General features: G+C 35.0%; 1 protein-coding gene across 4 annotated transcripts; it reads left to right on the forward strand.

Moving 5' to 3' along the window:
* The first annotated feature begins 3,785 nt into the window (after positions 1–3,785).
* Positions 3,786–18,255, forward strand: LOC127436816 (E3 ubiquitin-protein ligase Mdm2-like). 4 transcript variants are annotated; one of them, XM_051691246.1, is made up of 12 exons: positions 3,871–5,071; positions 5,155–5,226; positions 5,323–5,397; positions 8,329–8,462; positions 8,776–8,825; positions 8,933–8,991; positions 9,155–9,224; positions 12,214–12,371; positions 12,823–12,978; positions 13,085–13,153; positions 16,887–17,139; positions 17,248–18,255. In XM_051691246.1, exons 2-12 carry the CDS (start codon positions 5,167–5,169, stop codon positions 17,493–17,495), a joined length of 1,332 nt encoding a protein of 443 aa, XP_051547206.1. In that variant the 5' UTR covers positions 3,871–5,071; positions 5,155–5,166; the 3' UTR covers positions 17,496–18,255. The 4 variants fall into 4 exon arrangements, with proteins under 4 accessions (XP_051547204.1, XP_051547206.1, XP_051547205.1 ...); XM_051691244.1 differs by lacking the exon at positions 3,871–5,071 and adding an exon at positions 3,786–3,852 and having other exon boundaries at positions 16,887–18,255; XM_051691245.1 differs by having other exon boundaries at positions 12,217–12,371; positions 16,887–18,255.
* The last annotated feature ends 832 nt before the right edge of the window (positions 18,256–19,087 follow it).

Raw genomic sequence — 19,087 nt, forward strand, 5'->3', positions numbered from 1 at the left:
AAGTTCCTGCCACAGAGACAGACATGTATTCCTAGCATGGTCCATTTGTCTTCTTAATAAAACAGCTAAAAAACTGTAAGACATGGGATTTCACTCTGCAAACAGTACCTCCCTTAACCATAACAAGTTTTGTGTAGTTAACCAAAAGCAAAAGAAACTGGCATTCACATTTATGTAAGGGTCATGACCACAGACTGCTGCCTTGGTCCATTAAGACCTTATCACTTCACAAATTAACTCCTATCTGCTGTTGATGTAGGCACTGATATATATGCACGCACACACACCATGCATATTCCCAGCGTGGCCACTGATCAGCTGACTCAACATTGTCTTATGTTCAGTGGATGAAGAACACATCATCATTACTCTTCAAGAAATGAAAACAATTTTTTTTTTAAAGTTCATACAATAGAATCAAGCATTTTTTATTTTTTTTGTACTGATCACCTCTAAAATTGCTTCATTAATCAACAGGTGAATTCATTAATCAGTGGTCTTGATTAGAGAGGAGCACTTAATATTATGTGATTAACTACAAACTCTATTACATAATAACATGCATCAAAATACAATACCAGTCAAAAGTTTGGACACACCTACTCATTAATTTTAATTAATTTTTAATTAATTAAAATTTTCCACATATTTGAATTATAGTATAAGTCATCAACACTATGGAACAAAACCCAAATAGGAATTAGGAATTATGTAGTGTACCAAACATTTTAAACATCAGTATTTAAGGAGTTTTAGTAGCAGCTGCTGTAAACCCAGTATGATAAGTACATGTGTGCTTTTCCCTGAACATCCACTTCAGTTCATCCATTTAATAACAATTATTATATTATTACTTATTATTTAAGGAGTTCTGGTGTATGCTACATAGGTACTTGTCTGTTTTTCCTTGAACATCAGGTTCATCCATTTACTAATAGCAAGTCAATTAATAATCATAATTATTCATATTAATTATATATATATATATATAGTAATTATTATTATTATTAAGGAGTTCCAGTATGCTGGGTATTCCTTGAACATCCACTTCAGTTCATTCATTTAATAACAATAACAATGTTACAAATAATAATAATTATTATTATTATTAAGGAGTTCCAGTATTCCTTGAACATCCAATTCAGTTAATCCATTTAATAACAATAACAATGTTACAAATAATAATAATAATAATTATTATTATTATTGAGTTCCAGTATTTCTTGAACATCCAATTCAGTTCATCCATTTAATAATAACACTAAAATGATAATAATAATAATAATAATAGTTTGTAATATAATTAATAATAACTATTATATGAGTTCCAATTATTATTATTAATAATTATTATTATTTTTGAGTTCCAGTATTCCTTGAACATCCACTTCAGTTCATTCATTTAATAATAACACTAAAATGATAATAATAATAATAATAGTTTGTAATATAATTAATAATAACTACTATATAAGGAGTTCCAATTATTATTATTATTATTATTATTATTATTAATTATTATTGAGTTCCAGTATTCCTTGAACATCCACTTCAGTTCATTCATTTAATAACAAAAACAACGTTACAAATAATAATATTAATTATTATTATTATTGAGTTCCAGTATTCCTTGAACATCCACTTCAGTTCATCCATTTAATAATAACACTAAAATGATAATAATAATAATAATAATAGTTTGTAATATAATTAATGATAACTACTATATAAGGAGTTCCAATTATTATTATTATTATTATTATTTTTATTAATTATTATTGAGTTCCAGTATTCCTTGAACATCCACTTCAGTTCATTCATTTAATAACAAAAACAACGTTACAAATAATAATATTAATTATTATTATTATTGAGTTCCAGTATTCCTTGAACATCCACTTCAGTTCATCCATTTAATAATAACACTAAAATGATAATAATAATAATAGTTTGTATTATAATTAATAATAACTATTATATGAGTTCCAATTATTATTATTAATAATTATTATTATTTTTGAGTTCCAGTATTCCTTGAACATCCACTTCAGTTCATTCATTTAATAATAACACTAAAATGATAATAATAATAGTTTGTAATATAATTAATAATAACTACTATATAAGGAGTTCCAATTATTATTATTATTATTATTATTATTAATAATTATTATTGAGTTCCAGTATTCCTTGAACATCCACTTCAGTTCATTCATTTAATAACAAAAACAACGTTACAAATAATAATAATAATAATAATTATTATTATTATTATTTTTGAGTTCCAGTATTCCTTGAACATCCACTTCAGTTCATTCATTTAATAATAACACTAAAATGATAATAATAATAATAATAGTTTGTAATATAATTAATAATAACTACTATATAAGGAGTTCCAATTATTATTATTATTATTATTATTATTATTAATTATTATTGAGTTCCAGTATTCCTTGAACATCCACTTCAGTTCATTCATTTAATAACAAAAACAACGTTACAAATAATAATAATAATTATTATTATTATTATTAAGGAGTTCCAGTATTCCTTTGACATCCAATTCAGTTCATCCATTTAATAACAAAAACAACGTTACAAATAATAATATTAATTATTATTATTATTGAGTTCCAGTATTCCATGAACATCCACTTCAGTTCATCCATTTAATAATAACACTAAAATGATAATAATAATAATAATAATAGTTTGTAATATAATTAATAATAACTACTATATAAGGAGTTCCAATTATTATTATTATTATTATTAATAATTATTATTGAGTTCCAGTATTCCTTGGACATCCAATTCAGTTCATCCATTTAATAATAACACTAAAATGATAATAATAATAATAATAGTTTGTAATATAATTAATAATAACTACTATATAAGGAGTTCCAATTATTATTATTATTATTATTATTATTATTAATTATTATTGAGTTCCAGTATTCCTTGAACATCCACTTCAGTTCATTCATTTAATAACAAAAACAACGTTACAAATAATAATATTAATTATTATTATTATTGAGTTCCAGTATTCCTTGAACATCCACTTCAGTTCATCCATTTAATAATAACACTAAAATGATAATAATAATAATAATAATAGTTTGTAATATAATTAATAATAACTACTATATAAGGAGTTCCAATTATTATTATTATTATTATTATTATTTTTATTAATTATTATTGAGTTCCAGTATTCCTTGAACATCCACTTCAGTTCATCCATTTAATAATAACACTAAAATGATAATAATAATAATAAATAATAATAGTTTGTATTATAATGAATAATAACTATTATATAAGGAGTTCCAATTATTATTAATAATAATAACAATTATAAATCTTACTGGTTTTTTTTATTTTTTTTATATTATTTTGTCAAGTTAAGAAATTCAGGTAGGAATCATATATATTTTTCTACCAAAACTCTTTCAAGCATTATGCACAAGCCTTTAGATAAAAAAGTTAGCGAGAAACGTGAATTTGTCCAAATATGTCCAAACGTTTAAGTAGTAGTGTATATGATAACGTATTTATGATTCGAAGACAATGCAACTAATGTAAATGTGAACAATAAACCAACAAAACCATCCGCATTATTACGTTCACCACAAAATACTACCGCAAAACCCACTGTCGCACTTAAATATAATTTCACCTAGTAAAATGCAGTTATGTCTTAACTGGTGTGTTCCTAGAAGCAAATTTGTGCTGTGTGATGTTTACACCGCGCGCTCCTCGCACGTGCTCGAACATTTCACACGTCAAACGGTGCCAGTAGAGGGAGTGAGAGAGCTCGCGCCACTCAACGGTCAGCAGCAGGTAAGACACATTATTAACACTTTCAGTTTTCCTGTCTCAATAGTTAATATCTATCCGGGGCTGTCAATGTAAAAAAAAAAACGTCGTTAATCTGCTAAACGCTTAGATTTGACGTCGTCTGACGCTTTAAACGTCCATTTAGTTGCTTGAAACCATTCGCCTCAGTGAGCCGCGTCTAGCGCTGAGACGCGCGGCCTGCTGAAGCCTCGGGATTTCCTGCGCGCGTCACACCGGGGAAGTGTCACTCAGGATTGGGCGCGCTTGTGGCGCTATTTCAATGACTGCAGTATCAAATTTCGCAGCATTTTACAATAGTCAGAGAACACACTATCTGCTCAGCTAACGTTATTGTTACGCCACAGTGTGTAAGTAAATACATTTGAGCGCGCGTGCGTGTCACTGTCGGTCAGTTGCTAAATAATTACGTAAACATGCAAAAAAAAAAAAAAAAAAAATACCGCCTGCAATTTACATGTTTATGCTTTGCAACTGGAGAATACAATCCAAAAGTCATTATATATGCCTTTTGTCTCTATAAATACAATGAAACCAGAGTGAATAGACAAAAGTGTCAAAAGCGCTCTAGACACAAGTGCATGATCCACATGATGATTAACATCACATCGCATGTAAATCAATTTCCATGTTACCTCTGTTGTCTTATATTTGTGTGTAACGTTTGCTGACCGTTTCTGTGTGTAGATGTGTAAAGAAAGAAACATAAATAAAGAGATTGTTGTAGTCCAAAACTGTACTTGAAAGACATCCATCCGTCCGAAGCACTTGTAATGATGACATGACACCACTTTAGGTGTTTATTTGGAGTCATCGCTTTGGTCCAAACACCCCGTTATTTCACCTGTTGCTTGGCTGATAAGCCTCAAATCCATGTGCTTAGCCAGCAACAGGGCGGGTGTGTTGAGGCGGGACATGCCCGGGCATGATCGCAGAGAGAGAGAACTGAGCCTGATCGACCGCCAGGGCTTCTGAAGCCACTCACGCTTTTGACGTGTCATGCCCGAACCCGCCCAGGACATGATGATCCCGCAGTGGATTCTAGCCCTGACATGTCTCTGTCTGTGTCTTTTTAAACTGTAGACCGGCCCTGAACCGGCTCACACTCCTCACTAACCCTGAGCTCAAGCACTTTATGTACAGCTAGCAGAGTATATATAGAAGATTCTTATGCAGAGTAGCCAATTTACCTCTATTTGCACAGGTAACGTTGTTGTGTATTTAGTTTGCTGGATGGGTTGCCTTCAGATTACTGTTTCTAAATGCTAACTCTGTTTCTTTTCGCAGATAACTACCAATATGGCAACAGAAAGTTGTTTAAGCAGTTCTCAGATCAACAAGGTTGACAACGAAAAACTGGTACAGTAATTTCAACATTTTGAGTTGTGCGTGTGCACTTTTAAACAGTATTTATTGAGCTTGAAGTGACTTTTATATTTACTGCAACTTTCTCAGGTAAGACCCAAAGTACTGTTGAAAAGCCTGTTAGAAGATGCAGGTGCAGATAAGGAGGTTTTCACCATGAAGGAGGTATGTTGACAGCAGTGTGACTTTACTTGCAGTAAAATGTTTAGTTAATATAATGTCATTTAACACACTGTGCCAATAGTGCCATTAAATTATTAATGAACATCACTAAATTCTTGCGTTTGGTTGTATATGTTTGTTTTATATTAGTAATTTATGCAAATGACACCTACCTAAATGTTTTTGGAATGAAGAATCACTTTGCTGGTTATAAATAATCCTACTCCAGTTTCATGTGTTGCTCGTCACTTGTGTGTGCTGTCAAACCAGCATTTGAATTTTAAGGTCTTTATTACTTTGCTTAGGACAGTGGATGTTAAATTCAGATGAATTCAGTCATCTCTGTCAAAAAGTGGCCCAATTTACCTGAATTCATCCTATATTTAGATACTGCTTTTTTTTTGTTTTATGTTAAACTGTCCTTCACCGTTTATAGTAACTTAACTAATTTGAATGCCAATCTTAATGCTTTAAGAAGTGCTATATATATATATATATATATATATATAATTATTATTATTATTTTTTTTTTTAACAACTTGGGCATGATGGAGTACGGAGCCCCTTAGAGGACAGACAGGATTTTATTAATTATTTTCATTAGTTTTGCATACCCTTGCAGTATTTTACGTTCCCTTGCGATAAGTTATGCGTTTCCTCGCAACAGTCTGCGATCCCTTGCAATAGTTTTGCTTTTCCTCACAATAAATTTACCATGGTTTTACTAGTTATCGGCCGATATGTTTTTTTTTTAATGGCTGATTTTGAATTTTGCCAGAGGTGTGCATTTGTGGGGGAATTTTGATATTTTAACCTCGGTTCCTATAATACATCTATAATACACTGTGTACTCAAGATAGTTACACTCAGGACCTTCAGAAAAAAAAATTCCCCATTGATACCCATTAAAACTGCAATATTTGATCCCAGTGCCATTAAAGCATAAAATCATGAATTCTATGATATTATGCTTTCATTCTGGAGCCCTGGCTTCAAAATTTACATTTTTAATGTTTTCCACCAGATGGTGCTATTTTCATCATGTTTAGCCTATGGAGCAAATACATGCTTTTTTCCTTTTTTCTGTTTGCTGTATTATAGAGCACTGCAGGCCAATTGAATAAATGATGCAGCTAAAATTGTGTGTTGGTATGGATGTCAGAGTGTGTTTTGTATGTGTGTATTGAGAAATTTGTGTGTGTGAAAAACAGCAGTGGCATTATATAAACAAACTGGCATTTAAAGGGTTAAAATCCTTAAAATTAATGAATATTTTGTTGTTATGATCAGGACTGATGTTGGTTAAAAATATTAACTAATTGAAAGTGGAAAATAATATTAATATACAGTATAATATTATTATGGCAGTTTTTTGACGTGGACATTTTTGTCCTCTAAGGACCTCTGAGTTACTTTTTTTTATGATGCACATGGGTTAATATAGTAAATAACATAAACATAAAATTACTAAAAAATGAATAAACTCTTATTTAGCACTGTTTAGTCAATTTCACACAAAACTTTAACTTTGTAAAAAATAATCTAAAAAAATAAGATAACATTTTCCTCTGATTTCTGTTTAATCATCAATTTTTTAGTAATTTATTTGCACATGAAGAAATTGTTGGAAAATGGAAATTATGGTAATAAAAAGAATAATTTTGGGGTTAAATTATTTGTAGTAAAACCATAGTTTCCACAAGATTAACCATGGTTAAAGGGATAGTTCACCCAAAAATGAAAATTCTCTCATGATTTATTCACCCTCCTGGCATCCCAGAGGTGTATGACTTTCTTTCTTCTGCTGAACACAAATTAACATTCTTAGAAGAATATTGCAGCTCTGTAGGTCCATACAATGCAAGTGAATGGGTGCCAAAATTTTGAAGCTCCAAAATCCACATAAAGGCATCATAAAATTAATCCATTTAACTCCAGTGGTTAAATCCATGTGTTCAGACACAGTATGTTAGGTGTGGGTGAGAAACAGATCAATATTTAAGTAATTTTTATCATAAATTCTCCTCTCTGCCCAGTAGAGGGCAGTAAGACTGTGAATCATCAAAAACAGAAGAAGAATGAGAAAGCGAAACTGAAGTGGAGATTGCCTGAGCAGGGGGTAGAATTTACAATTTAAAAAAAAACAAAAAAAACAAAACAAAAGGACTTAAATATTGATCTGTTTCTCACCCATACCTATCATATAACTTCAGAAGACATGGATTAAACCCCTGGAGTACTTCTATGTTGCCCTTATGTGGATTTTGGAGCTTCAAAAATGTTGGCACCCATTCACTTACATTGTATGAACTTACAGAGCTGAAATATTCTACTAAAAATCTTTGTTTGTGTTAAGCTGAAGAAAGAAAGTCACTCGCATCTGGGATGGCATAAGGGTGAGTAAATAATGAGAGAATTGTCATTTTTGAGTGAACTATTCCTTTAATGTATAGTAAAACCATTGTTACCATATGGATACAGTATATGGTACTAAAACCATAGTTTCCACCAAAAAACATAGTTACTACAATATTACTGTAGTTAAACCATGGTAAATTTATTGTGAGGGCATGCAAAACAATTTCAGGAAAAAAAGGGGCTTCGTAATGGAGCGAGCCATTTTCTCTTTGGGTGGATTTTGTGGTTTTGCCTGACTAAGAGGAATATATTACTCATTTATATTACATAGTTAAATAGGCACATGCATCCAGTTGCAACAAAACCCTTAAGTTGGGGGGAATAAAACAGTAATAATACACTTATTATTACAAATGTTTTTTGTTTTGTTTTTTGTGTGTGTGTGTGTAGCTTAAGTGGTTTGTTGCAAATGGGTACTGATCTGTATCCTCATTGCTGCAGGAAGTCAGACTGTTTCAAGAAATAGTATTATTAGATTCGCCTTTGCACCTTTAAACATCTTTTTTGTGTGATTAGGTTATGTTTTATTTGGGGAAGTATATCATGAGCAAGGAGTTGTATGACAAGCAGCAGCAACACATCGTCCACTGTGGAGAGGACGCTCTCGGCGCTATCCTGGGGGTGAAAAGCTTCTCGGTCAAAGAGCCCCGGTGCGTATTCACCCTTTATCTAACTTGATCTTTCAGTCATATAGCAGGAGCCCTTGGAAAGGCAGAAACAACTGAACAACTAATGACTCCTGACATGACAGCGTGGGGCTGTAGTGGAACAGATGGCAACTTCAGACATTTGATTTCCTTGTAGCTCTGACTAAGCTTGCCATCACCTGTTTCATATGCTAGCTCGGTGTAACAAAAAGTCTACTTACATAACGCATTTCTCACATGTTAGAGATATGAAACCACCTGGTTGCATTTGAAAATGAACCGAAAATTAGGTTAATTTGACCTTGTTTTCTTTTAGAGCCCTCTTTGCAATGATCAGCAGAAACCTAGTGGCAGTGAAAAACCCAGGTACTAGGATAGTTAAACAACCTTATGTTCTATCTCCATTGCTTTTCCACAAACTCTATGCTTTTATCTGTAACATTATTTAAACTGTGCTTGTTGTCTTTTTACAGAGACTCAGTCTACCTTCTCTGAACCCAGGAGTCAAAGTGAACCGGACAGAGGCCCTGGGGTAAATGCTTGTTTTGTGCTCAGAATACACTTAGAACCACAGAGTATTGACCCATTCCAAAAAGGTTCCTTGGTAGTGTTCAGTTTGTGCTTGAATGGGTTTTATAGAGCCCCTGCTTTGTTTTAAGATTGAAGTGTGACTGAAACTAGACTGTCTGTTCCAGGACACAGATTCTGATTCTCGCTCATCTACCTCACAACAGCAGCGCAGGAGGAGGAGAAGCAGTGATCCTGGTGAGCACACACACACACACCACAGAGAGAGAGACACACTCCAGCTGTGTCCTCTTGAGTGTCTATCAAAGTACACACTTGCTCTGCTCTGTCAGATGAGGCTGGGGGAATTCACATAAAACTTTTTTGTATTCAGCTGTCCCAGACAAATGCTTAGAGAAGAGTTTAATGTTCTTCTTTTGTTTTTTTTTTTTTGTTTTTTTTTTTTAAACATTAAGGCTTCAGGGTTTTTAAACAAATGCCAATGAACATGCTTGATAAGTGTTGTTTTCGTTCCTGTGTTAACATATGTCCTATTGAAAAAGGCCAATAGCCTTTAGTTTACAGTGCATACATGAATTAGGGGAATATTACATTCTCATTTCAGAGAGCATTTTATTGGACAAAAATTGGCTGTGCCCCTGAGTACAAGATGAATCATCAATATCTGTGGTCTGTTTTCCTGGAAGAGAAAGACTATAATATTTAGCACATGTACACATTTTAATTTAGTCATTTTTTATGAGTACACTTCCTAAAATAGTTGGCCTTAAAGCTAGTAGACTTGAAAGCCACAAAAGTCCAGTTTCGATTTCATGTGGTTTTTCAAAAACATTGCATAGTGGTTAAAAGCTTAAAGCCAGAAACCCCATTGCTGGTTGGATTCATATATAGAGCAAGGCATCATGAGCTATAACAATTGTGTCCTTGAGTGAGATCCCAAAATTGTTCCAAGGGAGACTGTATATATTAAGAAGTGTACTGTAAGTTGTTTCGGATAATGTCAGCTAAATGACTGTTAAATTTCAATTGTCTGTTCCAAAACTTAGTGAGCTGCCTTGCTGTTTCCTGCCTACATAAGCAGCTGTTTTCTATGGTAACATCCTAACTAAAAAGGAGCCTCATAACAGACCAATTTGGAACACTCTACATAGGCAGCAACTCCTTGTGTCATTCAAATGGTGGTCCTCACACTAATTGCACAGGTGACTCGACTCACAACTGCTTTTAATACAGATGACATGAGGGCAACGATGCGATACTCGGAGCATAAATATACAGCTCTGGAAAAAATTAAGAGACCACTGCAAAATTATCATTTTCTCTGGATTTACTATCTATATGTATGTGTTTGAGTAAAATTAACATTTTTGTTTTATTCTATAAAGTACTGACAACATTTCTCCCAAATTCCAAGTACAAATTTTGTCATTTAGAGCATTTAATTGCAGAAAATGACAACTGGTCAAAATAACAAAAAAAAACATGCAGTGTTTTCAGAGCTTGAATAATGCAAAGAAAACAAGTTCATATTCATTTTTAAACAACACAATACTAATGTTTAACTTAGAGTTCAGAAATCAATATTTCGTGGAATAACCCTGATTTTCAATCACAGCTTTCATGCGTCTTGGCATGATCTCTATCAGTCTTTCACATTGCTGTTGGGTGACTTTATGCCACTCCTGGCACAAAAATTCAAGCAGCTCGGCTTTTTTTGATGGCTTGTGGCCATCCATCTTCCTCTTAATCACATTCTAGAGGTTTTCATTGGGATTCAGGTCAAGAGATTTGGCTGGCCATGACAGGGTCTTGATCCGGTGGTCCTCCATCCACACCTTGATTGATCTGGCTGTGTGGCATGGAAAATTGTTCTGCTGGAAAAACCAATCCTCAGAGTTGGGGAACATTGTCAGTGCAGAAGGAAGCATGTTTTCTTCCAGGATAACCTTGTATGTAGCTTGATTCATGCGTCCTTCACAAAGACGAATCTGCCCAATTCCAGCCTTGATGAAGCACCCCCAGATCATCACTGATCCTCCACCAAATTTCACAGTGGGTGCAAGACATTGTGGCACGAAGGCCTCTCCAGGTCTCCGTCTAATCATTAGATGACCAGGTGAAGGATTCGGTGATGATCTGTGGGTGCTTCAGCATGGCTAGAATCGGGCAGATAATGACTGCTTTTTCTGTCAGTGCGTACCGATCAAAAGGACACTGAGATCTGGAGGCTGTGCTGAATGTGCTCAGATGACTGTTGCTCTTCAATGGCCCATTTTAAAGCCTCTGCCCTGCACACAAAGGCAGTTTGTTGAGCAATCACCACTAGATGCACCATTAAAATTGAGTTATGGCTGAAAACATTGCTCCTGTTTGGCCCATAAGTGTCCATAGTTGAGTGCACATAAGGAGAGAACATCAGCAAATGATCTGATTTACACTAATGCGATGCATAGCCTATACTCAAGTGTTCATTTCTTAACAGACTGTGAAGAGAAACAGATTGGTAATGTTTGGAAAGTCTAGGGAGCAGTTGTAAATGTGTGCACTTGTAATAGTGTATCATATGGGGCTTTTCCACTGCACGGTACGGCTCGACTCGACTCTGCTCGCTTTTTGGGGGTTTTCCACTGTGGATAGTACCTGGTATTTTTTTTTTTTTTTAGTACCACCTCTGTCGAGGTGCCAAGTGAGCCGAGCCCATACTAAATGTGACGTCAAAACCCTGCAGATCACTGATTGGTCAGAGAGAATCTATAAGCTAGATGGCAGGTTAGCTTACCCTCATGCATCGTCGAGCCAACACAGTGATGTCCTCATCTGCGCTTTGGTGTATGATTTCCCAAACTCTCCTGTTTTTTGTTTTGTTTTTTTTTTTAGCAGTATTTTGTCTTGTGCCATCAGCCTCTTTTGAAACAAAGTTTGTCATCTTGCTGTGAAAAACAGCCACATGCCGATAATCAAGGGCATCATTCCTTCGATATCCTCCATTGCTCCTTTGTTGTGTGTTTGTGTCACGTTTAAGATGATGTCACGGCAGTAGAGGTGGCGCAACTATGACGATCAGCATATAATCCCACCCACGTTGAGGCTGCACTAAACTGCAGTGGAAAAGCAAGCTTAGAAAAGTAAAGCGAGCAGAGTCGAGTCGAACCGTAGCATGCAGTGGAAAAGTTCCATATCATAGACAACAATATGGCTCAGTGCTGTGTTTGTGTATTTAAAATAGAAGGTTCTTCGGCAGAAGACGAGCCCAGAGAGTGCAGAAAGAGGCACAAGTCAGACAGCTTCTCCCTGACATTTGATGACAGCTTGTCATGGTGTGTGATCGGAGGCCTGCACCGAGAGAGGGGGAACAGTGAGTCTTCAGAGGCACAGATCAACCCTGTGAGTAGCACCTGTAAACATACTCATGAACACACATTCAGACAGCTGCAAAGGTGGGCAGGGTGACCAAAATCTTATGTCATGGTATGAGAAATTTTATGTCATAGTAATGGTATATATCATTATATTATTATTTAATGTATTACATAACCATGAAGTAATGCCTATTTTTGAATAATTCAGTATATTAAATACTTTACAAATCAAATTTTGGAAAAATAATGACAAATAATAAAAGGATTAGTTTATTCATAAAAATATATAAATAATTCTCTTTAATATACAGTACATAATACATGTTTATACATGTTATAAATAGTATAGTGGAGGTTGAAATGTTTCTGTTGTATGGTACAAACCATCATACTGCCCTGCCCTACACAGTTGTGTCTAATCGACTAACTTGTAACTTGCATGCCACTTTCTGGCTGTTGTTTTATTTGCTCTACAGGATGTAGGTGTATCTCACAGTGAGAACAGTGAAGAGAGTGAGGACTCTGGATCAGACTCTGACTCTGATAACTTCAGTGTGGAGTTTGAGGTGGAGTCCATTGATTCTGATGCTTACAGTGAGGACGATGAAGATTCGGTGCCTGGAGAAAATGAGGTTTCAACACAAAATCCTGCTTTATAGAAACAAAGTAAACAATGACCTGACTAACCTAACTAATGATATCAACTCACTGCAGTTCAATCTTTCTGTTTTTTTTTAGGTGTATGAAGTGACAATCTTTGCTGAGGATGAAGACTCATTTGATGAGGATACTGAGATAACCGAGGCAGTATGTGGCATATTGTTTTTTGTTGTGTTTCCTCCTTTAAACATGAAACACCATTTGCAACCCTTCTTACTCCCATAATCTGATATATATCTGTGTGAAATAGGATTCAACAAGGAAAAACTTAGCTCTGGAGTTAGGGTATAATGCTGGCACGATACATTGCAGTTAAAAAATGTGACAGTACGCATTGTGGAGATTGGATGGTTTTGGTTGTTTTTTTTTTAAATTATTTTACATGCATCTGTATCAAATATGTGTGATGTCCTACACCTACGAAACGCGGCCATACACATGGAAATCACTTCAATGCACAGGAGCACTAAAATGCAATTACTAGCTGAATCTGCAAGAACTAAAAGTGAAACCATGTAAGCGAATGTGAGCAGGAGAGAAGCGCCTTTTTAGCTGGGAGGGATCTGGGAGTGTATATTTTAGAAAACTTCTTATCTTGATTTAGGATTCTTATCTTACAAAATCATATCTCTAGTAAGGAAATCCTAAACCGCTCTATCGAGTTCGAAAATCAACTCTCATGTCTGTTACTAAGCAACCAACGACGCATAAACGGCTGCTGTGAATTAAACATTAGATAGATGAAAATGGAGAAACAAAATCGACGTGCTTTTAAGTTAAAGGCTGCAGAAATCAAATTATATCTCAGGAAAGTCTGTAATTATGCACATCATCTGGGTCTTCCAAAAGTGTTTCCATCATCAAACATTGCTTTTCTGCATTTTGTGTTGCTAATAAATGTAGCGCTATTCTCGGACAGTGCTATAGTTATGTTTCATACTATTGTAATGTGACTGTAATGGTTGGCTTTCAAATAAGATATCAGTTAGGACGCCAGTGGGGTTGTTCTAAAGGTAGGATACTTATTTTTGGGACGCTTCTCCGAGTGATCTGCTCTGACTGCATGAGAGAAAATGAAAGTTTACAGAGGTTTAATAATAGTGCCATATTAATCTACTATATATATTGCTGAATTTGTATAATAATGCTATGCTGTTAAATGTCATGTCTGACTTGATTTTATCAGTACATTTCAGTAGGGTTATAAGTAGGGACATTTAACTGGATAAGCATGCACTTCCATTAAATATGTATTTTTGAAAATAATATTTATATGTATTCAGAGACAATATTATTTTAGGAAAATACAGCTTAATTTTAAATATTATATGTAATCAGTGACTGTAAGGAGCATACGTATCTAACATTACAGCTGCATCTCAAAAAATTAGAATATCGTAGAAAAGTTTTTTGTTTCGTAATTTAATTAAAAAAGTGGAACTTTCATATATTCTGTATTCATTACACATAAAGTGAAATATTTCTTTGTTGTAATATTGATGATTATGGCTTACAGCTCATGGAAATCAAAAATCCAGTATCTCAAAATATTAGAATAAAGAATTTGTAATACAGAAATGTCGACCTTCTGAAAAGTATGTTAATTTATGCACTCAATACTTGGTCGGGGCTCCTTTTGCACTAATTACTGCATCAGTGCAGCGTGGCATGGAGGCAATCAGCCTGTGGCACTGCTGAGATGTTATGGAAGCCTAGGTTGCTTTGATAGTGGCCTTCAGCTCGTCTGTATTGTTGGGTCTGGTGTCTCTCATTTTCCTCTTGGCAATACCCCATAGATTCTCTATAGGGTTCAGGTCAGGCGAGTTGGCTGGCCAATCAAGCACAGTAATACCATGGTCAGCAAACCAGTTACTAGTAGTTTTGGCACTAGGCAGGTGCCAAGTCCTGCTGGAAAAGGAAATCAGCATCTCCATAAAGCTTGTCAGCAGATGGAAGCATGAAGTGCTCTAAAATCTCCTGGTAGATGGCTGCATTTACTCTCGACTTGAGAAAACACAGTGGACCAACACCAGCAGATGACATGGTAACCCAAATCATCACCGACTGTGGAAACTTCACACTGGACTTCAAGCAACTTGGATTCTGTGCCTCTCCACTCTACCTCCAGACTCTGGGACCTTTATTTCCAAATTAAATGCAAAATTTACTTTCATATGAAAAGAGGACTTTGGACCACTGAGCAATAATTATTTGCAGTAATTTGTGCAAAAGGAGCCCCGACCAAGTATTGAGTGCATAAGTTAACATACTTTCTAGAAGTTTGACATTTATGTATTATAAATTCTTTATTCTAATATTTTGAGATACTGGATTTTTGTAAACCATAATCATCAAGATTAAAAAAAAAAAAAAAAAAAGGCTTGAAATATTTCACTTTATGTGTAACGAATCTAGAATATATGAAAGTTCCACTTTTTGAATTAAATTATGGAAAAACGTTTCCACGATATTAACATTTTTTGAGATGCACCTGCATGTATTTTCAGCAAGCAGAATTATTAGCTAATATTTCCAGTTGGTGTTACCATTGCCCTGTTCTCTAATGGATCATATAGCACTTTTAATAACAGTGCTAAATTTGAAATGCTTTGCATATGTCTATAAATATATTAAAAGTAATAGTAATAATACAATTAAAATAAAACTTTCAATCTAAACCGTTACATCCCTATCTGGATTTGATGGAATTAAATCATGAAAAGTGGGTGTTATAGAATGGAGCCAGACAGGTGGATGGGAGGGGTTGAAAGATAAGGGGTTGGTGGCGTCAGCTAAAAAGGAAAAGCATTAAAAGATGGAGCAGTTTATTACATTTTAATAAAAGATTATTAAGACAAACTTTGAAGTAATATGCACCAATGAGTCCTGCACAAGAAGACCAGATGCATGTATTAAGAAAGTAAATGTGGTTCTGTAATTATTTTTTGTCCACTTATGTCAAGGTTTCCTGCACAAAAAACATTCATTATTTAGTTTTACCTGACTTTTTCATCATTTCCTTATCTTTGAATTAACCAAGCTGTGTTTGTAACTTTTATCTTTAAGATTTCTATTTGTAAAAGACCTCTGTGTTTATTGCATAACATCTGTACTGAAGTTCAGTACAGGGTAGGCCAAATTGCTGAATGGTGTTATGGTAATGTGCTCAGGGTTGTAACATAACAATATTAATTTCTAAACAACACTTTTCCAGCATAGTTTTTTATAAGAAGTCTGCGTTTACCTGGAGAGGGAGCTTTGTGATGTGAACATTACAGTATGCGTACCTATATAGTAAATCACTCTTATTTCAAAAGAAAAAAACAAATGAACATGTTTTTTATTATATGACGTTAAAGGGATAGTTCACCCAAAAATGAAAATTCTGTCATCATTGATGCACCCTTATGCCATCCTAGATGTGTATGACTTTCTTTCAACTGCAGAACACCAATGAAGATTTTTAGAATTTCTCAGCTCTTTAGGTCCATAAAATGCAAGTGAATGGGTGCCAAAATTTTGAAGCTCCAAAAATCGCATAAGACAGCATAAAAGTGATCTATAAGACTTGTTTCATTAAATCAATGCCTTCAGAAATGATATGATAGGTGTAAGAGTCGTATGATTACTTCTATGATGCCTTTATGTGCTTTTTGGAGGGTCAACATTTTGGCACCCATTCACTTACATTGTATGGACCTACAGAGCTGAAATATTCTGCTAAAAATCTTTATTTGTGTTCAGCAGGACAAAGAAGGTCATACACATCTGGAATGGCATGGGGGTGTGTAAATGGTGAGAGAATTTTCATTTTTGGGTGAACTATCCCTTTGAATGTGCACTAAATGAGAAAATCTAATGTAGCGTTATGTTTAATCAGGACTACTGGAAGTGTGCCAAGTGTGATGAGCTCAACCCTCCTCTTCCTCGACACTGCAAAAGCTGCTGGACCGTTCAACCTGGCTGGCTTCCAGACACACAAATATGTGAAAGCACACAAAATGGCACAGAAGACACCAGCATCACTACACCCCCCAGCACTGACCGCAGCTCGCCCTCAAATGCCAAACAGCTACCTTCCAAACCCTCCAGCCCTCTCCCGGAAACAGATGAAGGAGTGGACGTACCCGACGGTAAGTGCTCGCAATCTCCCACCATGGCCAAAGACGATCTTCCCTCTGGTGCATCGGGGTCCGTGACTGATTCTCAAAATACATCTTCCCAACCCTCCACCTCTTCAGGGGGCAGCAGCCAGGAAGAGACCCCTGAGCTGGAGCGCTACAACAGCCTGGAGGCCTGTCTGCCCACCACCTGCCTAGAGCCATGCGTCATATGTCAGAGTCGTCCCAAGAATGGCTGTATTGTCCACGGAAGAACTGGACACCTTATGGCGTGCTATACCTGCGCTAAGAAATTGAAAAACCGTAATAAGTTGTGTCCGGTGTGCCGAGAGCCCATTCAGTCGGTCGTGCTGACCTACGTGAGCTGAGGCACCGCAAATATACCTCCTCGTCTTTCCTCTCATGAAGTTTGGAAGGGTCAGATGTTGCCTTGCCTTGTATTATATGCCTTATTAATATTTTGTGTTAAAGTCAATTTGTAATATGTTTCTTATTGATTTAAAGAATTTTATTTATAACTTTTGGACAAGCGAGGTTTCTCACATGCTGGGTTGCGAATTCACACTGCTTATGTTTTAGGGGTTGGGTTGAGATTGGGTTAGAAACTAAAACAATTGTAAAGATTACATTTTGGATTTGCAATGAACTCATAACTAATCAAAATGTATAAATACAGTACAACTTTTTTTGTGAATTGCTCAGAAGCATCTTGATTGTATAATTGTTAATTTATGTTCATGCTGATGTATAGTTCTCCTCTGATATAATAGTAATTACAGTTGTTTGCTACACTGAATTGTTCCTGAGTTGTTAGGTAACCCCCCAGTTGCTGAAAGTCTTGTAAGAGTCGCATGACTCTTTCTCTCACTGTTTATTTGGAGTCCCTCAGAAACCCTACACCTACCCCAAAACCTAACCTACGACTAAGTCTAAACATAAACATAAACTTACAGTGAATGAGACTCTCATGAGACTTAGGCTGCTGGAAGATTACCTTCTAGACACAGGGGAGTTGGAGCTCTTAAGACGACCCTTTAAAACTGTTGTTCCTTAAAGGAATTGCACCATTTTCTGCTGCAAAGACTCTTATCCTATTTCTGAGTGAAGCATAATAAATGATTATTTTGATGCTCTTCTTCTTTTTTACTGTGTCATAGAAATTCAGCATTTCTGCCTCTATTTTTAAAGATTTTTAAGCTTTTGATTTTCTTGAGTGTAATGGGCTTAAGAGTAAACAGTGGGAATTGGAGTAATATGACTGGTGTCAAATTTGTACGCTATTATTTGTTGAGCCGTACACAGTGGTCACCAGGGAACCCTCTTTTCACTCAATGTCGGGAAACATGTTCTGACCTGTTGTCTCTCTCTAATGGCAACCTGGCACAAACATAGTGTCTCAGCTCCATTACATTTGCTTAATTTTTGTTTTTTTGTTTGTTTTGTTATTAATGTAATAATAAAAAGCTCATATTCCCACACTTAATACTCCCAAATGCTTCTACAGTAGTCTATTGTGTAACTGGTTAAAGCAAGCACCATGGTGAACATTTTCATATAAATGTTTTATATGAATCGTTTGCAGACACTCATAGTAATCATGAGTGTATAGGAGTCGCATATTCCCTCTGCTACCTGTTTAACCATGATCTGTTTAAAGAATGGTAAATTTTGCTTTCATTCTCCTTTATAAAATTGTAGAACACTGATGTTTTACAAAGTTAATTAGACATGGTGAGAATCTTGTGAGCCTCATTTGCCTTGTGACCAATTGATGTATTGCTGCAAAATACATGATTTTGATATGGTTTCTTAAAAAAAAAAAAAAAATCTCCAGTTTTGTTTTTGTAAGTACATTTTAAAGATGATATGGTGGAAAAACCACATTAAAAGTGCTGACTTTTTATTATTATTATTGAGCAAAAATGTAGTAAAAGGGGTGCGTGTCAAAACATTAACAATA

This window comes from Myxocyprinus asiaticus, chromosome 47 (assembly GCF_019703515.2).
Source record: "Myxocyprinus asiaticus isolate MX2 ecotype Aquarium Trade chromosome 47, UBuf_Myxa_2, whole genome shotgun sequence".
In the NCBI taxonomy this organism is placed as follows: Eukaryota; Metazoa; Chordata; class Actinopteri; order Cypriniformes; family Catostomidae; genus Myxocyprinus; species Myxocyprinus asiaticus.